The sequence below is a fragment of the Schistocerca americana genome, chromosome 4, assembly GCF_021461395.2.
Source record: "Schistocerca americana isolate TAMUIC-IGC-003095 chromosome 4, iqSchAmer2.1, whole genome shotgun sequence".
Classification (NCBI taxonomy): domain Eukaryota; kingdom Metazoa; phylum Arthropoda; class Insecta; order Orthoptera; family Acrididae; genus Schistocerca; species Schistocerca americana.
In genome coordinates, this window is record NC_060122.1 from 434,604,383 (window position 1) to 434,630,571 (window position 26,189).

At 38.5% G+C, this 26,189-nt stretch overlaps 1 protein-coding gene across 1 annotated transcript in view; it reads left to right on the top strand.

The window, feature by feature from the left end:
• The window catches only part of LOC124614022 (serine/threonine-protein kinase Genghis Khan), a 349,615-nt gene that overhangs the window by 147,782 nt on the left and 175,644 nt on the right, over positions 1-26,189 (top strand). The window contains exons 9-11 of the mRNA XM_047142836.1: positions 7,537-7,658; positions 10,065-10,151; positions 16,937-17,079. Coding sequence (XP_046998792.1) covers positions 7,537-7,658; positions 10,065-10,151; positions 16,937-17,079 — 352 coding nt within the window. The remainder of the gene's footprint in view (positions 1-7,536; positions 7,659-10,064; positions 10,152-16,936; positions 17,080-26,189) is intronic.

Here is a 26,189-nt window from a genome sequence, read left to right on the forward strand (position 1 = left end):
CAGGAACTTCATTATTCTTAAGCTCCTCAAATACCTGATACTCATCATCATCATAATATTCTTCCACAATTACTTCATCAACATCATTAACATCACAAGTCTCATCACTATCAAAGTCACATACCTCATCTCCATCATTTGCAATAAGCTACCAGTCTCAAACGTACCAATCTCAGTTATTTCACAGCTCTCATTCTCATCTACATAAAAATACCACCTAATTCAGATCCAATACAATTATCACTTGTGTTACATATATCAATAACACTATTTAAGGAATCATTAGTACATGCTACATCAAAATTCTCATTACTCCGGCATTCTGGTTTGTGATTAGTATGTATGTGTTGTGTCTCTTCACCCTTAAACTGTGGACCTTCATTGAGGTGCACCACTGTTTCCCGAATAATAGCCTCTATGATTGTTTCTCCTATTATATTGCCCATGGTTATTTCCATTACTCCTGTTCTTCTGAGGTTCAAAATTTCTGTCTCTATTACCATTTTGACCCTGATTGAAATTACCACTATCTCTGTTTTTGTAGTTGTTACCATTGTGATATCTCTCATTAAGATTATCACGGTACATATTTTTTTCTACTACCCTATTCAGCGTGTGTACATATCGTAAAAATTGTTCTAGACAATAGTCAGGTTCGTGTATTAAATCTCTCTGCAACCTTTCAGGTAATCTCCTTTTTAGTGCATCAATTAATGTCATTTTATCAAATAGCCTGTCAAGGTGTGCTAATTTCTTAAGTTGATTCTTAGAAAATTCTTTCAGTGTACTGACCCCATTCCTATAATTTGGACCATTCAGAAATTCACTTTTAATTCTCCGTTGTTCATTTTCTGACCAAAATTTATCTAAAAAAAACTTTTCTCGGAACTTTGCTATGTCTCCCACTGACTTAAATTTAGATTTACCCATGACAGAGCTCCGCCTTCAAGACATCTTTTAACAAATTTAATCTTTTGGTCATTACTCATGCCTGACATGAAACTATCTCTACAGTAGTGTAGAAAGTCCATGGGATGTAAATAGTCTGATGGAAAACTTTCAATTGTAATGTTGGACCACGCAATACCATTATTTGAGTACGGATTGTTGTGAATAAAATTTTCCTGAACTGATGAAATTTTTTGGTCCAAAACATTTATATTAGTTAGCATACTGTTTTCAGTTTTTAATATTTGTTGATCTAAACTACTAAAGTTCTGTTACATTCTTTCTGCTACAACTTTCTGTTCAACTCCTACATCATCAACATTCTTCATTTGTTGTGCAGATTGGGCCTTGATCACATTTTCCAAAACAATAAATTTATCTTCTAATCCATCGACTTTTTCATTCACACTTTTTAATCCCTCTGACATCCTATTTTTCAGTTCCAAAACCTGATTGCTTATGTGGTCTACTTGGTGTTGTACCCTGTCCATTTTATCATTGTTTTCAGATTGTATTTCCGTTAACTGATCATTGACTGCACTAAATTTGCTATTGTTATTTCTTTTTATTTCTATTAACTGATCAGTAACTACACTCAATTTCGCAAAAATCAACCGCATAATATCGGTTTTCACTGTTTCTATGCTTTCTACACTTTTACTTAGTTCAAACATGTCTAGGCTGTGTCCTACAGCTTTCACTTCATCACCACTACACTGTCTCTATTCGTTTTGCTGGCAGTTACATGAGTCCACCAAGAAGAATTAATTTCACAAATGTTTTGTACTTATCTTTTCTGATATCTTTCGTCGCAGTTGTGAAGTCCCATTTCAATTCATCTGGTCTATCATTGTTGATATTATTTGAAATTCTTGTCACTGTTGATACGACTTTGTCGGGCAGTCCTCAGGTCTTCTTTTGTCGAGTAATTGGAGCTTCCGAATCTTCATTTACATAAAAAGTGCAAATACACGTATCCAAAATCCATTCTTCTTCTGCGACAGACAAAACTTTGTTATCAGTCAACAGATCCCGGCCAACACCATAACTTATAATCTTATCCTCCCACACATCACTGTTTAAGCCATTGTCTTAGCATCTTCACTATTTTTCAATATAACAAAAGAAGAACTTTTTACTTATCTTGATTATCTCAAAGTCTTGTCTAGGGGAACTTTCTTGCAGCTGAAAATTTCAATTTCATAGGTTGATGACAAAATAATTGTTGAAGAGTTGCCTGTTGCTATGAATATCTTTTTATTTTATCCCATTCTTCTAAATCACACCGACTTTTTTTTATAGTTTCCACATTCAGAAAACCAATAAGTACATTGTTGTTGACAAGTTTAGCAAAATACGTGCGTTTCCATCCGAGGCATGCCCATCGCTACCTTAGATTCTGCAGTACTCACAATTTCCAAAAAGGTTACAAAGCAAAAGCGTTTACAAACTTTCTCGACAGGAGAAGAATCTTTACCAAATTATATCATTATTTCATAGATAAATCCAGAAACAAATTTAATAATTAGCATTTGTTTGTGCAATTACTAATATGAATTTTAAGTGTACCAGAAATTTTGTAATTTCTATTAGTCTTAATAGAAGAGTAATTTTAACTGTTAGTACATATTGATTGTAAAACATTAGTTTCTTTTTTATACATTTTAGCCTGAAATATAATACATCGTATACAAAATCATATGAATTCTTTTAATGAAACTGCTGAGATAATTTTAACCTATGCAAGAATTGATAGCTTAAGTGATATATAAACTCGGGACTGGATCAGACACTGAATGTGGCTGTCCAGCAGGGATACGACTTCCTCAAATCCTGCCCTGAAATGAGATCCATCCTTCATGAAATCCTCCCCACTCCACCAAGGGTGTCTTTCCGCTGTCCACCTAACCTTCGTAACCTCTTGGTTCATTCCTATGAAATCCCCAAACCACCTTCCCCACCCTCTGGCTCCTACCCTTGTAACCGCCCCCTGTCCCATGCACCCTCCCACCACTACCTACTCCAGTCCTGTAACTTGGAAGGTGTACACGAAGGCAGAGCCACGTGTGAAAGCACCCACGTGATTTACCAACTGACCTGCCTACACTGTGAAGCTTTCTATGTGGGAATGACCAGCAACAAACTGTCCATTCGCATGAATGGACACAGGCAGACAGTGTTTGTTGGTAATGAGGATCACCCTATGGCTAAACATGCCTTGGTGCACGGCCAGCACATCTTGGCACAGTGTTACACCGTCTGTGTTATCTGGATACTTCCCACTAACACCAACCTGTTAGAACTCCAGAGATGGGAACTTGCCCTTCAGTATATCCTCTCTTCTCGTAACCCACCAGGCCCCAACCTCCGCTACTTTCAAGTTGCCGCCGCTCATACCTCACTTGTCATTCAACATCATCTTTGCCTCTGTACTTCCGCCTTGACTGACATCTCTGCCCAAACTCTTTGCCTTTACAAATGTCTGCTTGTGTCTGTGTATGTGAGGATGGATACGTGTGTGCGTGCGAGTGTATACCTGTCCTTTTTTCCCCCTAAGGTAAGTCTTTCCGCTCCCGGGATTGGAATGACTCCTTACCCTCCCCCTTAAAACCCACATCCTTTCGTCTTTCCCTCTCCTTCCCTCTTTCCTGACGAAGCACCCGTTGGTTGCGAAAGCTTGAATTTTGTGTGTATGTTTGTGTTTGTCTGTGTGTCTCTTGACATGCCAGCACTTTCGTTTGGTAAGTCACATCATCTTTGTTTATATATATATAAACAAAGATGATGTGACTTACCAAACGAAAGTGCTGGCGTAACACAAATTTTATATATATATATATATATATATATATATATATATATATATATATATATATATATATAGGGGGGATGACTCATTATAACCCCCACCTTTTACCTTCTTCCTAAGATACACAAACCCAATCATCCTGGCTGTCCTATAGTTGCTGGCTTCAAAGCACCCACCAAATGTATATCTCCTTTAGTTGATCAACACCTGCAACCCATAACAAAAAGACTTCCTATTTTGAAGATACCAACCATTGCCTAGATTGTCTGAAATCTGTGCCCGTCCCAATCCCACCACAAACCTTGCTTGTCACCACTGATGCCATCTCCCTTTACACCAGTATCCCCCACATACATTGTCTGTCTGCTGCTGAGCATTTCCTCAGTCAGTGCCCGTCTGATTCCTAACCTATGACATCCTTCTTGCTCACCTTAATCAACTATATACTTGCCAACAACTACTTTGCCTTTGAGGAGTAGATTTACAAACAGATAGGGCTATAGCGATGGGAACCAGGATGCCTCCTTCCTATGCCAACTTTTTCATGGGTCACTTGGAGGGAGCTTTCCTGGCATCCATAAGCCTTCAGCCCTTGGTTTGGTTTAGATACATCGATGGCATCTTTGCCATATGACTAATGGTGAGGCTGACCTGTTAATATTCCTGGAATGTCTAAATACCTTCTACCTATTAAATTACACATGGACCTATTCTGAATCCCATGTTACTTTCCTTGATGTTGATCTCGTCCTTGCCGTAGGCCAGCTACATGTTTCTGTCCACATTAACCTACTAACAAACAACAGTACTTACATTTCGACAGTTGCCATCCTTTCGATGTCAAATGTTCCATCCCATACAGCCTTGGCATTTGAGGCAAACATATTTGTCCGGATGCAGGATCTTCACAGCAGTACACCACCATTCTCACCTCAGCCTTCACTGGATGCAATTAACCCACCAGCCTAGTTCAAAAGCAGATTTCCTGGGCCATCACATCCAATCCTGGTACAGCTGATCCCTCCAGAAAACAGCTTTGAAGCACACCACTCACTTTTATCCTGGTTTTGATGGTATTTATCAGCTACTTCAACACATCCATTACTTCCTAAAATCGTGCCCTGAAATGAGATCCGATTCTGTCTGAGATTTTGCCCACCACACCTAGAAGAGCTTTTCATCAACCCCCCCAACCTCCGCAATACACTTGTCAGAATCCATGCTCCTTTTGCCCCTATCTCTCTACCCTATCACTCCAATCCCTGTGACTGTCCCCACCTCAAGATTTACCGTATGCACCCTTTTACCACCAACTATACCAGCCCTGTAACTTGAAAAACATATACTATCAAGGGGGGAGCCACCTGTGAAATGATACTGTCATATACTAGCTGTTTTGTAAACACTGTTTGGCCTTTTTACATCAGCGTGACTACCACCAAGTTATCTGTTAGGATGAGTGGGCATAGGCAGAGGGTATATACCTGCAACACACGATATCCTTTGCACAGCATGCTCTACAATGTTACAGTCATGACCTCATGCCTGTTTCACCACACGTGCCATCTGGATTCTTTCCCCAGACACCAGTTTCCCAGAGCTCCGCAGGTGGAAACTAACGCAACAAGGTGTCCTTGGTTCTCGCCACCCACATGGCCTTAATTTATATTAATTCCTTCTATCTCAGCATTTCTTCACAGTAACTACTCCTTTCTTCACTCCATTTTAGTTTCCTACATCTTCATTTTGTGACCTATGTATTTTTCACCGTCCTCCCTCCCACCAGTGTTACATGCAATGCAGTTTGCTGTGTGCTCGTATTAACTCATGCACGATGTTTTAGCAGTAATGTCTGTCTCACATATTACCCATCTTCCACCTTTAAGCTCTCAGGTTTTCAAATCTCATATAGAGCAGTCCCAACAATCAGTCTTTCCTTCTCATCCCGTCCGGTAAGTTCTGTATGACTTTTCCGAACTGTACTCCTTTTCCTAAAGCTCTCCAGTCCTTCTCCATCACCCCTCAGTCTTCCTCTTCAAATCATCTGCCAGAAGAAGGAACCACTGGCTCCAAAAGCTTGCATAAGTTAAACTTTGTGTGTGTGTGTGTGTGTGTGTGTGTGTGTGTGTGTGTGTGTGTGTGTGTGCGCACACGCGCGCACGCGCACGTGGGTGTGGGCGTGCGGGTGCGTGTGTGTGTGTGCATGCATATTCTCTTTTCTTTTAATTGCCTCTCGATCAAGTATAAAAAATTCATGGGATTTGAACTGTTTGGTTTGAAATTTGGCACTTGATTATTTGATTGTGCATTCATAGTCATGTGAAACATACACACAGTTATTAGGTCTACAAATTTGCTTCCACCATTTTGCTGTAGACAGCAGTAGCAGCACAAGTAGTGGTGCAGGTGGTAGGTAATGAGTGTCATGAGATAAGCTTAGGCATTTGTAAACATAGCCCTATCGGAATATCAGTGGATTTGTGATTGCTTCATAATGTTATTCTAGATTGAATATGTCAGCTTATGAGCCCAATTCTAGTCATTTGTAGGAAATTTTAATTTCCTGCTTTAACGTGAAGAAATCTGTGGCTGAGGCTCATAAAATGATGTCTAAGACTTACAGTGAGACACCTATTAGTGAAAGAACATGTAGAGAATAGCTCCGATGCAACAAGAATGGTGATTTTGATGTCAAAGACAGCCAAGTCAGTGCAAAAGAGAAGGTTTTAGAAGCTACTGAAACTGGTGGGAACAATCAGATCATTAACAAAAGCAGTTGATGCATTCGACTGAGCACTGAAAGACAAACCGCCACAATAGAGAGACAGACATGAAATGGTGGTTTTTCAGCACGATAATGCTTGTTCCCATGTTGCAAATTCATTCCCAACATATTTGCAAAAGTTGAAATTGGAAGCCCTACACCATCCCTCACATATTCTATTGCTCCCTCTGACTACCAATTTTTTCCATCAGTGGCACGAAGCCTGGCTGACAAACACCTACAGTCACATGAACAACTGCAAAATTATATCGATTCATTGGTCACCTTAAGAGGTGGTCAGTTCTTCCACTGTGGGATTCTCATGCTGCCCATTAGATGGGGAAAAGTAGCAGCCAGTGATGGCCAGCACTTTGAATCATAAATTTTTTGTAAGTTTTTTGCATGAACTTTGAGAAAAAAAAAACCAACTGAAGCGAAGTTGTAGACCTAATACTTTTCTCCAGTTTTTTCTTTGTTTTGTCAAAGTCTTTGTAACTGGCAGGAAAAAAAGGTCCACTGATCTGAAAATCGTCCTTTACCACATCAAAGCCAGTTGGATTAAGAGAAGTTGAGTGATTATGTGTTAGCAGTTGTGTCCATGACAACCATAACAACAAACCTACAGATTTTTTATTGCAGGGGATAAAGATTCATTTACATATTTGAACAAGATGCTACAGACTGCATTGGCTTATTTCTTTGCTTTCCCTTCATAATACTTGTACACCATCTACCAACTGGGGCTGAAAACCACATGAGCTAATGACTTGTGTGCAGTCACTACACATTTTTTATGGGACTTCATACTTATGAAGATGTGTCAGACTAATGTGATTTCTACATGCACTGTGTGTTGACTCCAGATGAGTCCATTAATGTCATAAAATGTTATGAATATTTAGATGTGATGATTTAGTAATCCCAATCCTCTAGGTGGATATTAATGTTAAAAAGATGTGTGTCAGGTCCTCTACAACTCCATTATTTAATTCGTATTTCAATTTTTTCCCTTCAGCTCAGTTTCTGATCTGGGTTGTATACCAGCACATGGAATCACACCTTCAGAAAGACTTGAAGTTGAAAAACGAATCTTAGATTTGGAAGAAGAAAACTTAAGGCTTACAAAACTTCTGTCTGGTACGTTCCATATGTTGCATTGCCGTAATTTATCTTACAGTAATTGTTACCATATGTTATTAGTGTTCATGTATTAATGTATTAGCATACTTATTAGCAAATAAGCGTCACATCTGAATGAAATTGGACATTTTGTGTCATTATAGAAGATGGATAAGCTGTTTATATTTTGATTCTATTGACTGAGAATACATTGAAAGATAGGTTTGATTTCCCAGGGATGAAGTGTATGACAGGTAAGAAAAATAGTTAGATATATAGAAATAAAACCAAGTGGTGACTTTTTAGGTTAAAATATATGCCCAATCAGAACTCATATTAATCCGGTGTTTTTACTAGTCACCAGACTCAGTTACACAGTTACAGACCTTGAAAGGAGAGAAAAGTGACAGCCATGCTATACTATTGTTAGAGGTGACTTAAATATACATGACTGCCTGGAACTGCTGAGATTTCTTTGCTGACAGTACATACAAACATTTTCGAATAACTACCTGAAGCAATTATTATGATGGCCAAAACACAACAGAACTGCTTAAAATCTCTTAGTGCACATACAGACATAATTTTGTTGGTACTGCAAGCAGTTAGAAGTATGTTAAGAACCATGCTATTGTATGGTAATAATGATTACAAAATGGAAAAAAGGTCGAGAAGGCAAAGGGAGAATTTCAATGTTTGTACAAATTTAGAAACCTTGGTGTACAAAATCAAAGACAGATTTATAAACCTTGGTGTACAAAATCAAAGAAAAATTTATAAGCCTTGGTACACAAAATCAAATGCCTCCCAGCTGTTCCGAAACATTCTTGAGCTGAAAAAATTGAAGTTAACTATTTAATAATCATGAGCCACAATCATGAGCCACAATCTGTGATTGTGTTGTCCCAGACTTATGTTTGGGACTGCAGTGGGTGTCAGAAGGCATAAGTGGTTAGGAAGCATATTGAATATTCTCATCCAAACTACATAATAGGAATCAGGCAGTCTTAAGAAATGTTAGATACACTTCTGTGATGTTAGAAATTTGTAATGAGAACTTACAGTAACAGTTCCCTTGTGCAAGAGTGACAGAGTGAGTTGTTACGTAAGATGAATTTTTCCGGGATCAAGGAAGAGGTGATATGAGGCTTAAAGTCATATAATGAGGTTAGCATGTTGAAAGAAGAGTGTTTGTAAGCCATTTCTCTCATATTGTTATGTCCAGAGAGAGAGAGAAGCACAGCCAAGGATTATTGTCTTTATGTGTAGTGGAAGAATTGCAGGGTAATAAGTAACAGGGAAAAATGAGATTAATTTTCTCACAGACATATGCTAACAACATTATGAGGGTAAGGATTCTGAAAAACAATTGATACCATTACCAGTAATTAGATATTTTTTATTCATACATATGTAGCCCTTTCACTCATGGGTATGGAAGAATATTCTGTGATTGTGTTGTCCCAGACTTATGTTTTGGTCCATAGCTGTTGGTAATGGTTTCACAAAGTTTAATCTTGTTGTAGGATTATTGTTACTTACTCAACTTAATTTGGATTTCAGAAGACTTGCCCTTCTTCCACCCTTAGTACTCTTTTTACCTAATTAGAAATGAGAAACAGTAAAAATTTGGCACCTTTTATTGTACCACATACAGATGTTTCTTCTTATTTCATTCATAAGTGCACCTTCGTAGTACATTAACAATAAATTAAAGTCTTCCATTCTCTTTACTTAGGAGAGAGCTGATTTGATTGTCGCTAAACAGTTCTGTATATTGTTTCTTGTATTTATAGAACAAAACTGTTAAGTTATAGTTCTTAATTGTTAGATATTACATTTTTTACAGTGCAAAGCTTTGATATTTTATCAAGATCAAACTGCATTCACTGCAATTTTTATCAAATAAATCTTCATCATAGAAAACCATATCATGTGTAAAAATGTTGACTTAGTACTATGTGGTTAGCCATTAATGTATAAAATATATTTTCTTTAGTAGATTACATTGCTTTACTAAGTTGAATGCCTTCTAAAGAGGTTGGAACTTCGAAACTGCATAGTTACCTTTACCCATTGGCATCAAAATATTACATTGAAAATATTTTGCAGTACTATGCTAGGTCTTACACAAACAAAAATCAGTGTACTCTTTAAATCAAAAATGCTACATAATGAATCATTATTTCACAGTTAAAATAATGTGATAATTTGTAATGACAAAGATGTTAAATTTGTGGTACAAGCTTAAAATTTTTAAATGCTTACCATATGAATCTGATGCCTTTCAGTCAACAGCTCATAATGAAATCTAATGAAAGGTTGTGGAGAGAGTCAGTTACAGCTTGGTAAAAAATATGCAAGTTAACATTGCTTTTGTTGTATTTTGGGTTTATGTAGTAATATTCACTTTATGTTTTGCAGGCAATGAGGAGGGAAGGTCAAGTGATGCAGGAAGTGCAATGAGAAAACTGCAAGATGAAATCAATATTTTGACAAAAAGGAACTGTGGTAAGTGAAATATATACGGTATACTGTAATGCAGTGATTACTTCTCAAGATAATAAATTAAAAATAACCATGTTAATCTTACCGTGACTTCAAAAAAGCAAATCAGCCAACACCCTCTGAAAGTGAGAATTGGGCACAGATACGAGCAACCCTCTTTGCTGTCCTCGCAAATGTTTCAAAGTACGTGACTTGGTTGTTCCATTGTCTGACCTGTTTGAAATGTATATCTCTGTGGTGTGGTTGACTGATAGTACAATACAGAATTTTGTTTGGCTCATTGAGGGCGAATGGAAGTGAGATTGTGAAACCTGATGATGGAACATAGTGTACCCTACACGAATAACACCAGGAGGCACTGATCTTGACAGCTCGTTTGATAGATGGATCACCGTCAAAAGTGTCACATGTCTGCCCTCTATGAGACATGTTAAAGATGGCTGGAATTCAGGCCAGGATGTTGTCACAAGTCAATCACTCACTGAGTGGAGTGCCCTAGTGTCAAGAAACTTCACCATGTAATACTTGTAAACACTTCGCGACACCCAATGTCATGCCAGTGTCATTTTATGTCAGTTTTTTCTCCCCAAAAATTTTTTCATAAAGCGTAAATCACAGGAAAATTGTGAATATGTTGACACAAAATTGGGTGTGAATTAATATTGTCAACATAGGAAATTGGATGGGAGCGATAAAAAAATCTTGTAAATGGCGGGAAAATGTTAATTCTGGGAACATAATAGGAAGGGTGTACTGTATTAATATAAATCTGGAAATGGTACAAACACATGCAGAGTTCGTGAGAAAATTGATACAATCAGACTTGATGACCAGTACAGTTTATTTTCTCTGTGCGAATGAAGTGACGTCAACATTCCAAAACTTTGACAAGGACAACATTGTGTTAAGACAGGTGTGGGAAAGAGGGCGGGAGGGGGGTGGGGGGGGAGACAACTACACCGCAGCATGAGACAAAAATCTGAGATACTTCACTGTTCCGGGGGTGGGGGGTGGGGGGGAGACAACAACACCGCAGCATGAGACAAAAATCTGAGATACTTCACTGTTCCCACAGAGGCTTTGGGGACACCAGAGCATTTTGTTAAAAATTGGGACTGGCCTGGAAAAATCAGGATGAATGGTCCTGGAAAAATTGGGATGAATGGGAACCCTACTCGTGTCATCGTATTAGGATTTGTTATAAATGAGCAGGGCGTGATTAGAATAAACAGGAACACTTTTAATGTAGACCAAGGGTACACACTTGGTACGGTATGGATTCAGGCCTGCAAGGAAACAATAGCGCCAGTTTCAGATGTGATGCACGTGCCTTTTGCTACCTGATGCGATTGGTCCTGTTGCAGATCAGAGCTGCTACAAACTACACAACTCACCTTCCGCACACGCTTCATTTTGGCCCTCTCAGATTAGTTCCTAATGCTGCAGTAGTGCCCATATAAGCAGAACGCCATGCCAGTCCCAGCAGTCAGTGGTTTTATACTCCTGATGGTGAAGGCAAAGATAGCCATTGAAACCTTGAGTGTTTTATTTAAAAGGATGCATCTTGTAAACCAAGAAGATTTTATTCAAGAAAGGCTGTCTGTTTTGCAATTTCTTCCAGACTCACCCCACCGATTAAACTTTATTTATTTTAATGAGTAGTAACACTTATACATCCTATTTTCACAGTGCACATTTTAACATGAAAACTTTTTTGGGGATGGTACTGTGTTATATTATAAAACCTTACTGCTGGTCAATGATCAAACCAATGTTACGACCATGGTTACATTGGCCTCCTCCTGGGTCTACTGGTGTGTTTGTGCTGTCCAAAGTCACTGAGTTTTCATCAAGACAGCTCATGGAGCATGACATTATGGGAAAAAAAAGCACATTGGTATGGTTGGTATCTAGTGGTGGAGGGACTGGGAAAGTTTATTATGGCTCGTTGTGCCATGATTGATTGTCATCAGTGAAAGGTGTGTAGACTCATGTTTTCCTCATGCTGGATGTTGACTGCATGACAGCAGTTATTTGCTGGTAATCCTCATGTGTCATGTTAGTGTAGCGTATTTGGCTTGCACCATCCTGGGTACCAGCCATCAGAACCCAAGTCCATCCTCTCTGTTGATGCTACTAGGGTGTTTTTAATTAAATATTGTCATGGCTTCTGTGATTTTGAGCTTCACCATCTCTGGTTGCTTGGCAAGCATGCAGGTTTCATTGAAGTTTATTCCTTGCCACAGTCTTTCTGGTGTTTTGTCACTGCAGATTTGTTGTGCTGTCCAAGATGAATGTAGTGCTCTTGTATCCATATCTGGATTGCTACTGGCCTGCTGATTTTGCAGATGTAGACTTCTCTGCACTCACATTCCACCTTGGACATACATGCAATGTGCAGATTATCTACCTAGTTCTTGGTGGAGCCTAGCACATCCTGCTGTTGCAGAAAATGGACTGGACACCAACCGGCGAGGGTGTTCCCAGTCTAGTCAGTGACTTTCTTCTTGTAAGTTAAGTGCTGTGCTGGCTGCAGTTTACCAAGTTCCTACATATCTTTTGGCCTTCATTATTTATTGCCATGGCTTTGGGATCAATTTAGGGCTGTAACAACTGGCCAAGAATGTTGTTTGTAGCCTTTTGAGCTCATATGTTATTTTGTGAGCATTACTTAGGCACTGCATGCGTGTAGTCAGAGAATGGATGACTGAGTTTATCTGTTGTGGGTGGTGGTTGGATTGGGCATGTCTGCAAACTGCAACCAGCAGTGCACTTACCTTATGTTGAGAATATCATTGACCACATTAGTAAACACCTTTGCAAGGTTGGTGTTCGGTCCATCTTCTACAGCAGCCACAAGATCCACGATGTGCTGGACTCCAGCCTTTCATTTTATTTCTTGCAATTATGCTCCATCCTTTTATTTGGTTCCTTGCAGTTATCTCGTAAGCATTTCATAAATTCTTACACTGGTGTCAGGCTTCTTACCAGTACGCACACTAACCAGAAGTGCAGCCCAATTATTTTCATCACTTTTACACACCATCTCCTCCCTCTTTCAATGGCAAATGAAACTGAGTTAACAACAGAGATATAACTGTGTAGTTGAGCTTCTGTTCAGTAGTAAAATATGTCAAGATGAGAATAAAATGTTAATGTTATTGTAAATGGCAAAATTTAATGTATCAATTATGTAATACTCAGTGAAAGTGTAATGTGACCCCCTTTTCTTACCAGAAGTTCTTTGTTAACTTGCCAGCATAAATTTAGAAGAAAAAAGAATCTTGCCAACACAAGTTCAGAAGAAAAAAAGAATACCCAAACATGATACTACAAAATGAAAGACAACATTCAACAACATTGGCACTGACACAGCTGCTGCACTGCTGCTGTATTTGTCCTCAAAGACTGGCAAAACACACGTTGTAAACTGACTGCCGAAGACTTGAAGCTTCAAGTAATTTTAACTTGAGCTGCTGTAGTAATTGTGGAAAGTAAAAGTAAGAAGAAAATGGGATTTTAAAAAAAGTGGATAAATGGCCAGTGAAGGTCATGGACAGGAAACACTGAAGAATATAACTCAGAAATAAGTGAAAGGAGATATATTGGCATATACAGTAAAACAAGAAATATGCAAACAGGGAAAGTAGTGGACTTGGATCAAGATCCAATTTGAATCTGTCTTCGTTTATATTCTCATTTTAATAATGGTTCCTGGAGAAGTAACATTTGTTACAGTTCGTGCTGACATTCTGAGAACTAGTACTTTGTCATACGTGAGAACTTACAAGTACTTAATGTTGTGACAGTGCCACGACATTTAATAGTGCCGCCACGTCAGTACGCGCAAACGGCAATAGAGGCGCTCCGCAACTCGGCTGAGCGCGGGAACGCCACCTAGCTACGAACGGCGCCGGCCGCATGTCACGGCACGGCAGTCGAATGACCGATACGGAATTGGTAGCATGTAACCAGCTATTGTTTCTACGTTTGTATATCCACACAATTTATTAGTGATTAAAGGTTATAACACTTAATTTTATGATAAAAGTGCATAGCTCATGTGAAAGGCACACATGTACAACATTCTCCAAAAGCGAAATGTCAGTAATATTGACTAATATTGACTATCTGCAGTTGTCATACACTTAAATCACGTTCTTGTATGTGCCTTCTTATATCACACAATTTTGTGAGATAACTGAATTTAAGCCTATAGGATACTTGTGGCACAACTACCTAATAGCAGAAAGCAATTCTTCCTCCACAGGAAGGCATCAGTATGAGGTATAAACTATACAACACACAGAAGTGATTCATGGTAGCTGCAATGCCATTCTGAACTTGCAGACATTTGATATTAAAAATTCTTTGGATTTGAATTGTGTCATTCGATTCAGAATCTTCAGATCCAGCGTGTCGTCCTTCTTGTTGAGGCTTTTGTCTGCAAGCTGTAAACTGGGCAACATTGTAGGACTTTTGCAAATTTGGGAAGGCTATTACCCACATTTATTGCTGTAAATGTTCATGATTGGCCGGTCAGTGACATTGATGATTTGAGCAAGCATTTTTCATTGTCCAAGAGGCTGGAGGGTGGGCTTGAGTGGTGCCTTCTTTTTGTTTATGTTTTCATGCCCAAGTGACATTTTTTGTAGCACTGAGAGGAGGCAGGCTAAAGCCACTGTCATGATTAAAATTTATTTGGTTTTTGCATTGATGCAGTGCTTTTGCACAAATGAAAACATTAGCAAAGCCCATATCATGATCATGTTTCGCTGCCTTCTGTTAAGGCTTACGTTCCTGAGGTAAACATTTCATTTGTACAATTTTACAATTTCTTAAACTCCACAAGCTGTTTCCCCTATGGAAGCTTTCTCACTCTTGCACCTCATTTCATGTTCCTCGGCAGTCGAAGCAATGTTAGCATTCATTTAGGCTTTGTACCAGTTTTCAGAGCCCACTACAAGATCATATTTGATACATGAGTTGTTTGTTGCTTACTTGGATAATGAGAGATCCATGTACAAGGTGTACAACTTTGCCTCCGCCATTTTTTCCCCAACATTTGAGGCTTTAATGAAACAAATTGGTTACACATGTATCATTCAAAGTATTTTCCATCATTGGCTGCTACTTTGCCCCATCTTTCGGGCAGTGTACGAATCCCGTGTCGAAAAAATTGTTCATCTTGTGAAGTGATCCACAAATCAATCCAATTTGTGACTTCTTCATGAGATCGCCAGTGTAGGTCAGCCAGGCCATGCGCCATTAATCTGAACAGGTAATAGTCAGAAGGAGCAATGTCTGAAGAATATGGTGGGTGGGGCAGGACTTCTCATTTTTAACATTTCCAAGTACGTTTTGACCTCTTTTGCAATGTGGCGTTGAGTGTTGTTGTGCTACAAAATCACTTTATCGTGCCTCTCACTGTATTGCGACTGTTTGCCTTTTAATGCTCTGCTCAAATGCATTAATTGTGTTCGATAACAAGCACCTGTGATTGTTTCACTTGGTTTTAACACTTCATGGTACATGACGCCGAGCTGGTCCCACCAAATGCAGAGCATGATCTTGGAGCCATGAATATTCGGTTTGGCCGTCAACGTGGAAGCATGGCCGGGATATCCCCATGATTTTTTGCATTTAGGGTTATCGTAATGAACCCATTTTTCGTCCCCGGTCACAGTGTGGTGCAGAAATCCCTTCCATTTTTACTGTTGAAGCAACTGTTCACAAACACACAAAAGCTGTTCAGCGTCTCTTGTTTTCAGCTCACACGGGACCCAAGTTCCTTTCTGAATCATGCCCATAGCCTTGAGATGTTTTGAAATGGTTTGCTGTGTCACTCCCACTAATCGTGCCAATTTTTCTTGAGTTTGATGCGAGTCTTCACTCAGCAATGTCTCCAATACTGTATCTTCGAAAACATTCTCTTTTCCACCACTATGTCGGCCTATGATGTTAAAATCACCGTTCTTGAAGCGTTGAAACCACTCATGACATGTTCTTTCACTAATAGCATCCTTACCATACCTACTAGAGAGCATTTGATGAGACTCAGCCGCTCTTTTCTTCATATTGAAACAAAACAGTAACACCTCCCGCAAATGACAAGAATTAAGCTTGTAAACTGACATTTTCAATCAAGAACAACTTTATGATGCAGACACAAATCGACAAATGTTTGAATGAGTTATGTTGACCGAGGTCCAAGCTAACTGCCTGATGTCTGCGATCTGTTTCTTTTGTCCGCTACTTGCCGTTGTCGTCACCTATTGGCAAACGGCGGAAGCAAAGTTGTACACCTTGTAATTGGCATAGCTCTTATCTGGACATTTTAGCTCATAATCAGTATAAATATCATCTGTGACCCAGTATCAACTGTCTAGATTTGGATGACTTTTCATGACGGCTTTTGGTCGCAGTATACAATCACATGCATGGTTGATGCTGTTAGGATTATTTATGGAGAGTAAACATAATTGTAAGCACTTTGAAACAGGACATAAGGTAACTCTTGTCAGATTTCAAATTTCTAGGCATTAACCATGAATCAGTAACAGTAGTAATAATAAGAAGTAAATAATAATAATAATAATAATAATTTGAAAAATAATTTTCATGCCAAATAGTAAAGTTAAAATCTTCTTCAGAATCATGATGACAGAAAAGAAAATTCATATACCAGTACTTATATTATAATCTATGTCTTCAACAGTTTTGTAGTATCCACACTATATCTCTTATTATCAAACCTATCTTATACATTTGTAAAAAAATAATTTCAGAGTTGGAAGATAAAATGAAAGATCTTCAACAGTTAACAAATCAGAGGAAAGACCTGGGCACTGAAAGTGATGTGCAACAAAAAATAAAAGACCTTGAAAAGAACGTCAGGATCCTAAAACAGGAAAGAGACGAAGCTCAGAAGGTATGTCAGGCAATCGCTAGTAATGATACAATGCATTTACTTGTCATTGATGTATCTTGTGTTTCAATACTGCATGCTTGTAGGATATCTGCATTACATGACAAGACAAAATTGTGTGTGTGTGTGTGTGTGTGTGTGTGTGTGTGTGTGTGTGTTGTGTGTGTGGGTATGGGTGTGGGGGAGGTATGTGCGTGTGCACCTGCACGTTTTAATAAATTCTGGTGAGAGAAAGATTTGTTTCCCAGTTACCTTGGAAACTCCATTGTATGGTAAAGTGGAAGGATTATATACTCAATATATTGCTCTTTGACATATTGTGGCACGCAGATTTGTACAAGACAAATAGACATTAAACTCTTACTCATAACAGACTGGAAATTTGTAAATGTCGTATGCGTTACAGGACACTGGCTGAAATCAGACCAAATTTGCTCAGTCAACATACCTGGTTACACTAGCATCCAAATATTGCTGAAAAGGTCAGAAAGATGGAGATGCTGCCATATTTATAATAAAGTCTGTGAAATACAGAAGTTTCAACCAGTTTGGTTATTTAAACACAGATAGGATTTTGAGCTAGTTGCTACTGAAATTTGAGAAACAATTATAATTATTGCGTGCTGTTACCATTCTCCAACAGACATTGTACACCATATTTACAAATTGTAAGTCGAGGTTATCTTCCCAAATTTGTCACTCAAAAAATACAGGCTCATCTTGTATTTCACAGAGCAAACCGCTGCTGCTTAGGCAACACTTTTACATAATTTGATAAAGTATATAAGGGTCTTCTTACATTTACAGATGAAGTTTTGCATCTTGAGATCACATGCAGATTTACTTTGAAGAATTTAGAAGAGCGGGGCTAGGCAAATGATACTTACATTCAAACGGGCTCAAGATCTCTCGATATGCTGAAGTGCACTATACAGTATCGATGGTGCTCGAACAATCAGGTGACATTTGACTCGCATAGTGCTAGTGCAAGGGATGCACAAGAAACTGTGAACCATCTGCTACTACAATGTATTGGTGTGCTTAAAATTTGATAATTTTATGAAGAACAGGAGGAAATAGCATTAATTTCAGTCTTACAAACTCTTGTTGTGTTTGAACAACTTTGCACTAAAGGTTCTCTTACATATATGGATGCTCTATACAAATTTTAATGCTGCTTTTTAAGTAAAGGTTACATACAAAAGCAAAAAGTTGTCCCTTAAAAAAATTACTTGATTCACACCCCAGCTCAATATTTTATTGGGTTGTGAGAGACCGTAATGATTTACTAAATGAGTTGCAAATGGGAAATACAGTCACTGCTCACATGTTAGAATACTGGGATAAAAATTGTTATCAGCCTTAGCGCTCGATGATGACATTCATATGGTCAAATGACTGCGATCTTTCATTTATGTATTACGTGCTGTTGTTGCATGTTACCTGCAGCCTAGAAGATGTTGCAATCCGTTTTTCACAGTATTTCAAGCACAGAATTGCAGGAAGGGTGGAGGGAGGAACTTGGATGAGTGCGGTACTGATATGGGGTGGGGGAGTGGATGAAGGGGGGGGGGGGGGGGGGTGCTGAATGTGCAGCAAATATTATTGTGCTGCCTAGCAAGGGAATCTGTGCCACGTATGCTGGCATAAACATTTACCACATGTACACAGCAGTTTGCTAGAATCAGTTTGTAGTTGGAATTAAATTGATTTTAAAATTTGACAGATTCTATGCAATAGTATTCATTTCTTCAGGAGACAGTAAAAGTCTAGATACGGGCCAGTGGCATACTTAAGTGTTTCGTGCTGAAATGACCATGACCATGACCTATAACTTGAATGAAACGGGATGTGTCAGCCACTGTTCCTACACATTGTTACATTTTTCTTATCAGTATAGAAGCAAAATCTGATATGTTTTTCTGTTTGGGGGGGGGGGGGGGGGGGGGGATAGGAGGGGGGGAAGACAAGCTGAGTTCTCAGGTCTCAAATCCCACTGTAACTGCAACATATTTGGCAGAAACAGCCAAAAATACTATCTCTACCAGGTCACAGAACCTTTGGATACAGAAAGTAGTTATCACTCTGCCAAGTCCTCTACGTCACAAATGTCCTCCCTTCAGGCTGCAACAAAAAATACACATTAAAGTAAGAAATTACAGTGGTGAAAATATGAAAACTTTCAGTGATTCCGTAACAGTAGAAAAATGGAATGAAGGTTATCAAGCTGATGATAACGGCCAAAAACATGGAATCTTTTTTAAATACATTCCTTTAACAGTTCAGTATTGGTTTTCTTCTCAAACTGAAACATATTAAATCAAAAGAACCCGAAAGGAAGCCATGGATAATGACTGGCATAAAGATTTCCTATAGAAGGAAGAAAATTGCTGAAGTACTTAAAAAATAACAATCTCTTTTCCTCTCAAGAGAGATGTATTAAGCAATATGTCAAAGTCCTTAAGAAAGTTATAGCACAACCTAAGCAAACAGCAAATGAAACTATGTAGCAACATCCTCAAACGAAGCAAAGGTGGTGTGGAGCATCATAAGAAATTAAACAAATTGGCTGTCTTGTGAAGATGTAAACACTACTGTAATCCACAACAACTCTAGAGCAGCTACAAAGCCACACCAAATATACAAAATAAAAAAATTTTGTAGCCTCTATGTTCTTCTCGGAACCAAGTGCTGATGAAATTAAATGCAAAGACCCTCAAAAATAAACACTCTGGAATTGATGACATTCTAGGTTTTATCATTAAAAACTGCATAAATAAAACAAGTACCTCACCCTCTAACATGCACAATTCACCATTGAAGAAAGGTGCATTTCCAGATTGTATGAAAGTGACAAAAGTTAATTCTCTCTGATGCTCAACATAATTTCAGGAAAAATAAATACACAACAACTGTTAAATATGAGAACGTGCACTCCACCCTAAGTACTCTAGATAGAAAACAAAAAACAGTCGGGATCTTCTTAGATTTGTCAAATGCATTTGATGTCATAGACAACATAATTCTAGTAGACTAATTGGTCATATGGCATCTGAGGGACCCCTGTAAAATAGTTCAGCTCATATCTCACAAAAAGGAAACAGAGTAACAATAAAATACAATGATCAAGGGGATATCAGATAGGGGTAATGCAGGAGTAGGTTTAATAATGAATAAAAAAATAGGAGTGTGGGTAAGCTACTACCAACAGCATAGTGAACACATTATTGTGGCCAAGATAGACACGAAGCCCATGCCTACTACAGTAGTATAAGTTTATATGCCAACTAGCTCTGCAGATGACAAAGAAATTGATGAAATGTATGATGAGATAAAAGAAATTATTCAGGTAGTGAAGGGAGATGAAAATTTAATAGTCATGGGTGACTGGAATTCGAGAGTAGGAAAATGGAGAGAAGGAAACATAGTGGGTGAATATGGATTGGAGGAGAGAAATGAAAGAGGAAGCCGCCTGGTAGAATTTTGCACAGAGCATAACTTAATCATAGCTAACACTTGGTTGAAGAATCATGAAAGAAGGTTGTATATATGGAAGAATCCTAGAGATACTAGAAGGTATCAAATAGATTATATAATGGTAAGACAGAGATTTAGGAACCAGGTTTTAAATTGTAAGACATTTCCAGGGGCAACTGTGGACTCTGACCACAATCTATTGGTTATGAACTGTAGATTAAACCTGAAGAAACTGCAAAAAGTTGGGAATTTAAGGAGATGGGACCTGGATAAACTGAAAGAACCAGAGGTTGTACAGAGTTTCAGGGAGACCACAAGGGAACAATTGACTGGAATGGGGGAAAGAAATACAGTAGAAGAAGAATGGGTAGCTTTGAGGAATGAAATAGTGAAGGCAGCAGAGGATCAAGTAGGTAAAAAGACGAGGGCTAGTAGAAATCCTTGGGTAACAGAAGAAATATTGAATTTAATTGATGAAAGGAGAAAATATAAAAACACAGTAAATGAAGCAGGCAAAAAGGAATACAAACGTCTCAAAAATGAGATTGACAGGAAGTGCAAAATGGCTAAGCAGGAATGGCTAGAGGACAAATGTAAAGATGTAGAGGCTTATCTCATGAGGGGTAAGATAGATACTGCCTACAGGAAAATTAAAGAGACCTTTGGAGAAAAGAGAGCCACTTGTGTGAATATCAAGAGCTCAGATGGAAACCCAGTTCTAAGCAAAGAAGGGAAAGCAGAAAGGTGGAAGGAGTATATAGAGGGTCTATACAAGGGCAATGTACTTGAGGACAATATTATGGAAATAGAATAGGATGTAGATGAAGATGAAATGGGAGATACAATACTGCGTGAAGAGTTTGACAGAGCACTGAAAGACCTGAGTCGAAACAAGGCCCCGGGAGTAGACAACATTCCATTGGAACTACTGCAGGCCTTGGGAGAGCCAGTCCTGACAAAACTGTACCATCTGGTGAGCAAGATGTATGAGACAGGCGAAATTCCCTCAGACTTCAAGAAGAACATAATAGTTCCAATCCCAAAGAAAGCAGGTGTTGACAGATGTGAAAATTACCAAACTATCAGTTTAATAAGTCACAGCTGCAAAATACTAATGCGAATTCTTTACAGACGAATGGAAAAACCGGTAAAGCCGGCCTCGGGGAAGAACAGTTTGGATTCCGTAGAAATGTTGGAACACGTGAAGCAATACTGACCCTACACTTTATCTTTGAACCTAGATTAAGGAAAGGCAAACCTACATTTCTAGCATTTGTAGACTTAGAGAAAGCTTTTGACAATGTTGACTGGAATACTCTCTTTCAAATTCTAAAGGTGGCAGGGGTAAAATACAGGGAGCGAAAGACAATTTTCAATTTGTACAGAAACCAGATGGCAGTTATAAGAGTCGAGGGACATGAAAGGAAAGCAGTGGTTGGGAAGGGAGTGAGACAGGGTTGTAGCCTCTCCCCAATGTTATTCAATCTGTATATTGAGCAAGCAGTAAAGGAAACAAAAGAAAAATTCAGAGTAGGTATTAAAGTCCATGGAGAAGAAATAAAAACACTGAGGTTCACCAATGACATTGTAATTCTGTCAGAGACAGCAAAGGAGTTGGAAGAGCAGCTCTGAACGGAATGGACAGTGTCTTGAAAGGAGGGTATAAGATGAACATCAACAAAAGCAAAACGAGAATAATGGAATGTAGTCAAATTAAATTGGGTGATGCTGAGGGAATTAGATTAGGAAATGAGACACTTAAAGTAGTAAAGGAGTTTTGCTATTTGGGGAGCAAAATAACTGATGATGGTCGAAGTAGAGAGGATATAAAATGTAGAATGCCAGTGGCAAGGAAAGCGTTTCTGAAGAAGAAAAATTTGTTAATATCGAGTATAGATTTAAATGTCAGGAAGTCGTTTCTGAAAGTATTTGTACGGAAGTGAAACGTGGACGATAAATAATTTAGACAAGAAGAGAATAGGAGCTTTTGAAATGTGGTGCTGCAGAAGAATGCTGAAGATTAGATGGGTAGATCACATAACTAATGAGAGGATATTGAATAGAATTGGGCAGAAGAGGAGTTTGTGGCACAACTTGACAAGAAGAAGGGACCGGTTGGTAGGACATGTTCTGAGGCATCAAGGGATTACAAATTAAGTATTGAAGGGCAGCGTGGAGGGTAAAAATCGTAGAGGGAGACCAAGAGATGAATACACCAAGCAGATTCAGAAGAATGTAGGTTGCAGTAAGTACTGGGAGATGAAGAAGCATGCACAGGATAGAGTAGAGTGGAGAGGTGCATCAAACCAGTCTCAGGACTGAAGACAACAACAACAAAGGTCATATTAAAACCTACTACTCTGACTATGACAATATTGCATAAGATGTGTCCCACGGTTCAATGCATGGACAATTTCTGTTCCTTCTCTACATGAGTGCGTTATTGTTGAACGTCAGTGCCACCACTTGTACACTCTTTGCAGACGGTACTAGTGTCCTTGTTACCAGCAGAAGAGAGTATGAACTGCAAGAGACCATAACTGAAAATACAGGTGGCTGGGTTACAGGTTTGACAGATGCAGCCTGATAGTCAACACAAAGAAAATCACTTACCTGCACTTCTGCCTGAGATGATAGAAATCTGTACCTGATATGAAATTGCATGGCACTAAAAATCCTCCCCCACCTCCCCCCCCCCCACCCCCCCCAAAAAAAAAAATATGGACACAGGACAGCTTAAAATGGGAAAAGCTCATTAGCAAAACATAGGAAGCGTAACAAAGTGTGCTATGCCTTGTGCATCCTTGTATACTGCACAAACCAGGAACTGTTTGCGCTGCTTACTGTGCATGATTTCATAACATAATGCCTTATGGTATCATAGTCTGGGGAGACTGCACATCTAGCTCAGACATTCTCCTCAGCCAGAAGAGACCTGAGATAGTAATGCCAACTAATAGCTGCAGACCTCTCTTTCAAAAGTCACTCATTCTACCCCTTGGCGGTGTGTACATCTGAAAAATGTATAAGTTTATAAAATGTAGTATTGCAAAATTCAGCAAAAATGTGAATATCCATGATAGAGGCACTGTTGCTGTTTGATGCTTCTAATGTGGACAGTACTTTTTATGAAGTCATTAGTGAGGGAGATTGATTTTCAGAAAATTGAACTCCATGTTGTTAAAAAAAAATGCATACCTCAGCCTTTAACCCAGGCATTCAACTGTACAACAGTCTGCCATCAGAAAATAAAAAAAGAGGAAGTATCTGACTTTGTTCAATAAGAATCTAAAAATCTTCTTGCATGATAATTGCTTTTGTACTGTGTCTGAATTTTTTGTCCTTACGCGTGGGAAAAAATATGAAAGTGATTGCAGGATGATTTTTGCAAAAGAAATAAACACTAATTTAAAATGTGTGCAAAAAGACTTGTGTTATACCACCTCCAACTATTCAAATTGTGTGCTCTGCTGTGTGTGTGTGTGTGTGTGTGTGTGTGTGTGTGTGTGTGTGTGTGTGTGTGAGAGAGAGAGAGAGAGAGAGAGAGAGAGAGAGAGAGAGTGAGTGAGTATAATATCCTTGTATATGTGATAGGAATATAAAACAAAAAGAAAATTGTAATAAAAGAAAAGTATGTAAATTATGTTTTGTAAATTTTCAAAAAGTAATTGTGTAAAACCACATTTTGTAAATTTTCGTCATATTGCTTAATGTCATCATACATCACCCAATACCAAAAAGAGCATGGTTATTAAGCAGCTGCTGGAGATATTAGGTAGTGGTGTGCAACATGTTAAACAGCCAGGCATTCAATGTAGTGGATGGCTACATCTTGTCAGTGCAGATAGCTGATTATTTGCCACGTACATGTAGAACTTTATATACTAATTTGGCAAGGCTGACTTACTCATAGCATAATGAGTTGCAGGATGGTGAGCAGTAGAGGCGTAAGGGTGGAGTAACAGATGGTTTAGGTTGTGTAAGCAGGGACATGCTACGTTTGGGATGTGAGGCTAGGATTTTATATAGGCTGACCTTCGTCTCATAGGTAGTCTAATCAACACAAAGAGCATTGAGTTTTTCAAGACCTGTAAAGTATTGAATGATAAAGGTCTGTGGTTGCTTCATAGTGGTGACAAATCATTTGTCATCAGAAGAAATGGTGCAGTGAGTCTATTGCTAACCAGGATATTATCAGTCCATAAGGCATCTGGCAAACTTATTTGCAAATTAGAATAAGCTTTGCTTTGCATTGCAGACACTGCACCCACAAGTGCCTTTGTTGTGGAGGAGGACGAGCTGTCACCATGGAGACACTGTTGCTTTTGCTGCAGGCAATACCTTTTGTGAAGTAATTACTGAGGTGGAGATCAACTATCAGGGCAATAATCCATTGAGAAAAGAAGGAAGTGCAAAGACAATTAGGGAGTACAGTGTTAAGGTTCTTGAGGAATGAACAGAGACTGCAGAATGTCTAGTCTAATCGGTAGCAAGAAGAGAAAAGCAGCTTACTGAAGTATATAATTATTCACAATGAATTTAAAATTGGAAGTTCCGAAATTCACTCCCATGCTTGTGGTAGTTAAATCTTTTTTAAATCCTAACCTATTAGTGTTTGCTCTTGTACTTGTACTTGTGTTTGCCCTTGTCCTTGTGGCCACCCGTACCACAAATTTTTCAGAAATTTCCACATGTAGGATATGAGAAAGCTCTGTAGGTGAATCATAATATATCAGGCAAAGTGATGAGGATAGATGGCTGATAAAATTACATCTTAAATTTAAAAAATGGATAAAAGTACCATATGTATAATGTTAAGGAAAATAGTAGCACCACAGAATGTTCGTTTTGGACTGTACTCAGGACACTGGAAGGTTGGATTGTACCTTCCTCACACCTCTCTTCATTAGTCATCACTGTCTTGGCCAGGAATGATTCATCTTATTTTGACATTTACTATATTTTTATCAGGCCTTGTTGGTTATTCAAAAGTTTACTTGTAGCTTTGCGAGTGCTGCCAACTTAGGTAGTGTACAAATGTGTAGTGCTGCAGTAGTGATTATGCGATGAATGGTTTATTGTCGTCGTTTTTGCTTTGTTGTATTTTACATTAAATGGTATTATAATACAAAGGAAGCTTGTGTCTGGAATCAAATTGTGCATATTATGATGAGCACTGACCTCCCTCCCCCACCTCATGATTTGTTAATTATTGATTGGTATGCCCAAATTTCTAAAAAGTCAAGTGGTACACAGTAACAAGAAGTTTCGGAACCACTGGACTAATGTATTATGTAAGTCATTTTTATAATGGTCAGTTGGGGGAGTAAGGGTCATAAATATATTCTTTTAGAGCTGTTGTAGAAATTGATATTGTTATTGTGGTCATGAAATATAATGTTCTCGTGACGAGAAGCAAATTTCTGTAATATTCTCCAGTCTAATTCCATTAACAGTCAAACTAAATTTTCTCTGTAGTTTGAGTTTAGGAACAATAGAATTGGATTTTGAAGAAATATTCCTCTATTTTTTGCCATTGTCTGTTGTATAGTATGCAGTGTTGGTAGTTTACATCGATCACTTAGTAGATGCATTGTTTCTATTAAGTTGCATGTAGTGAAAGTATAGGTGCCTAT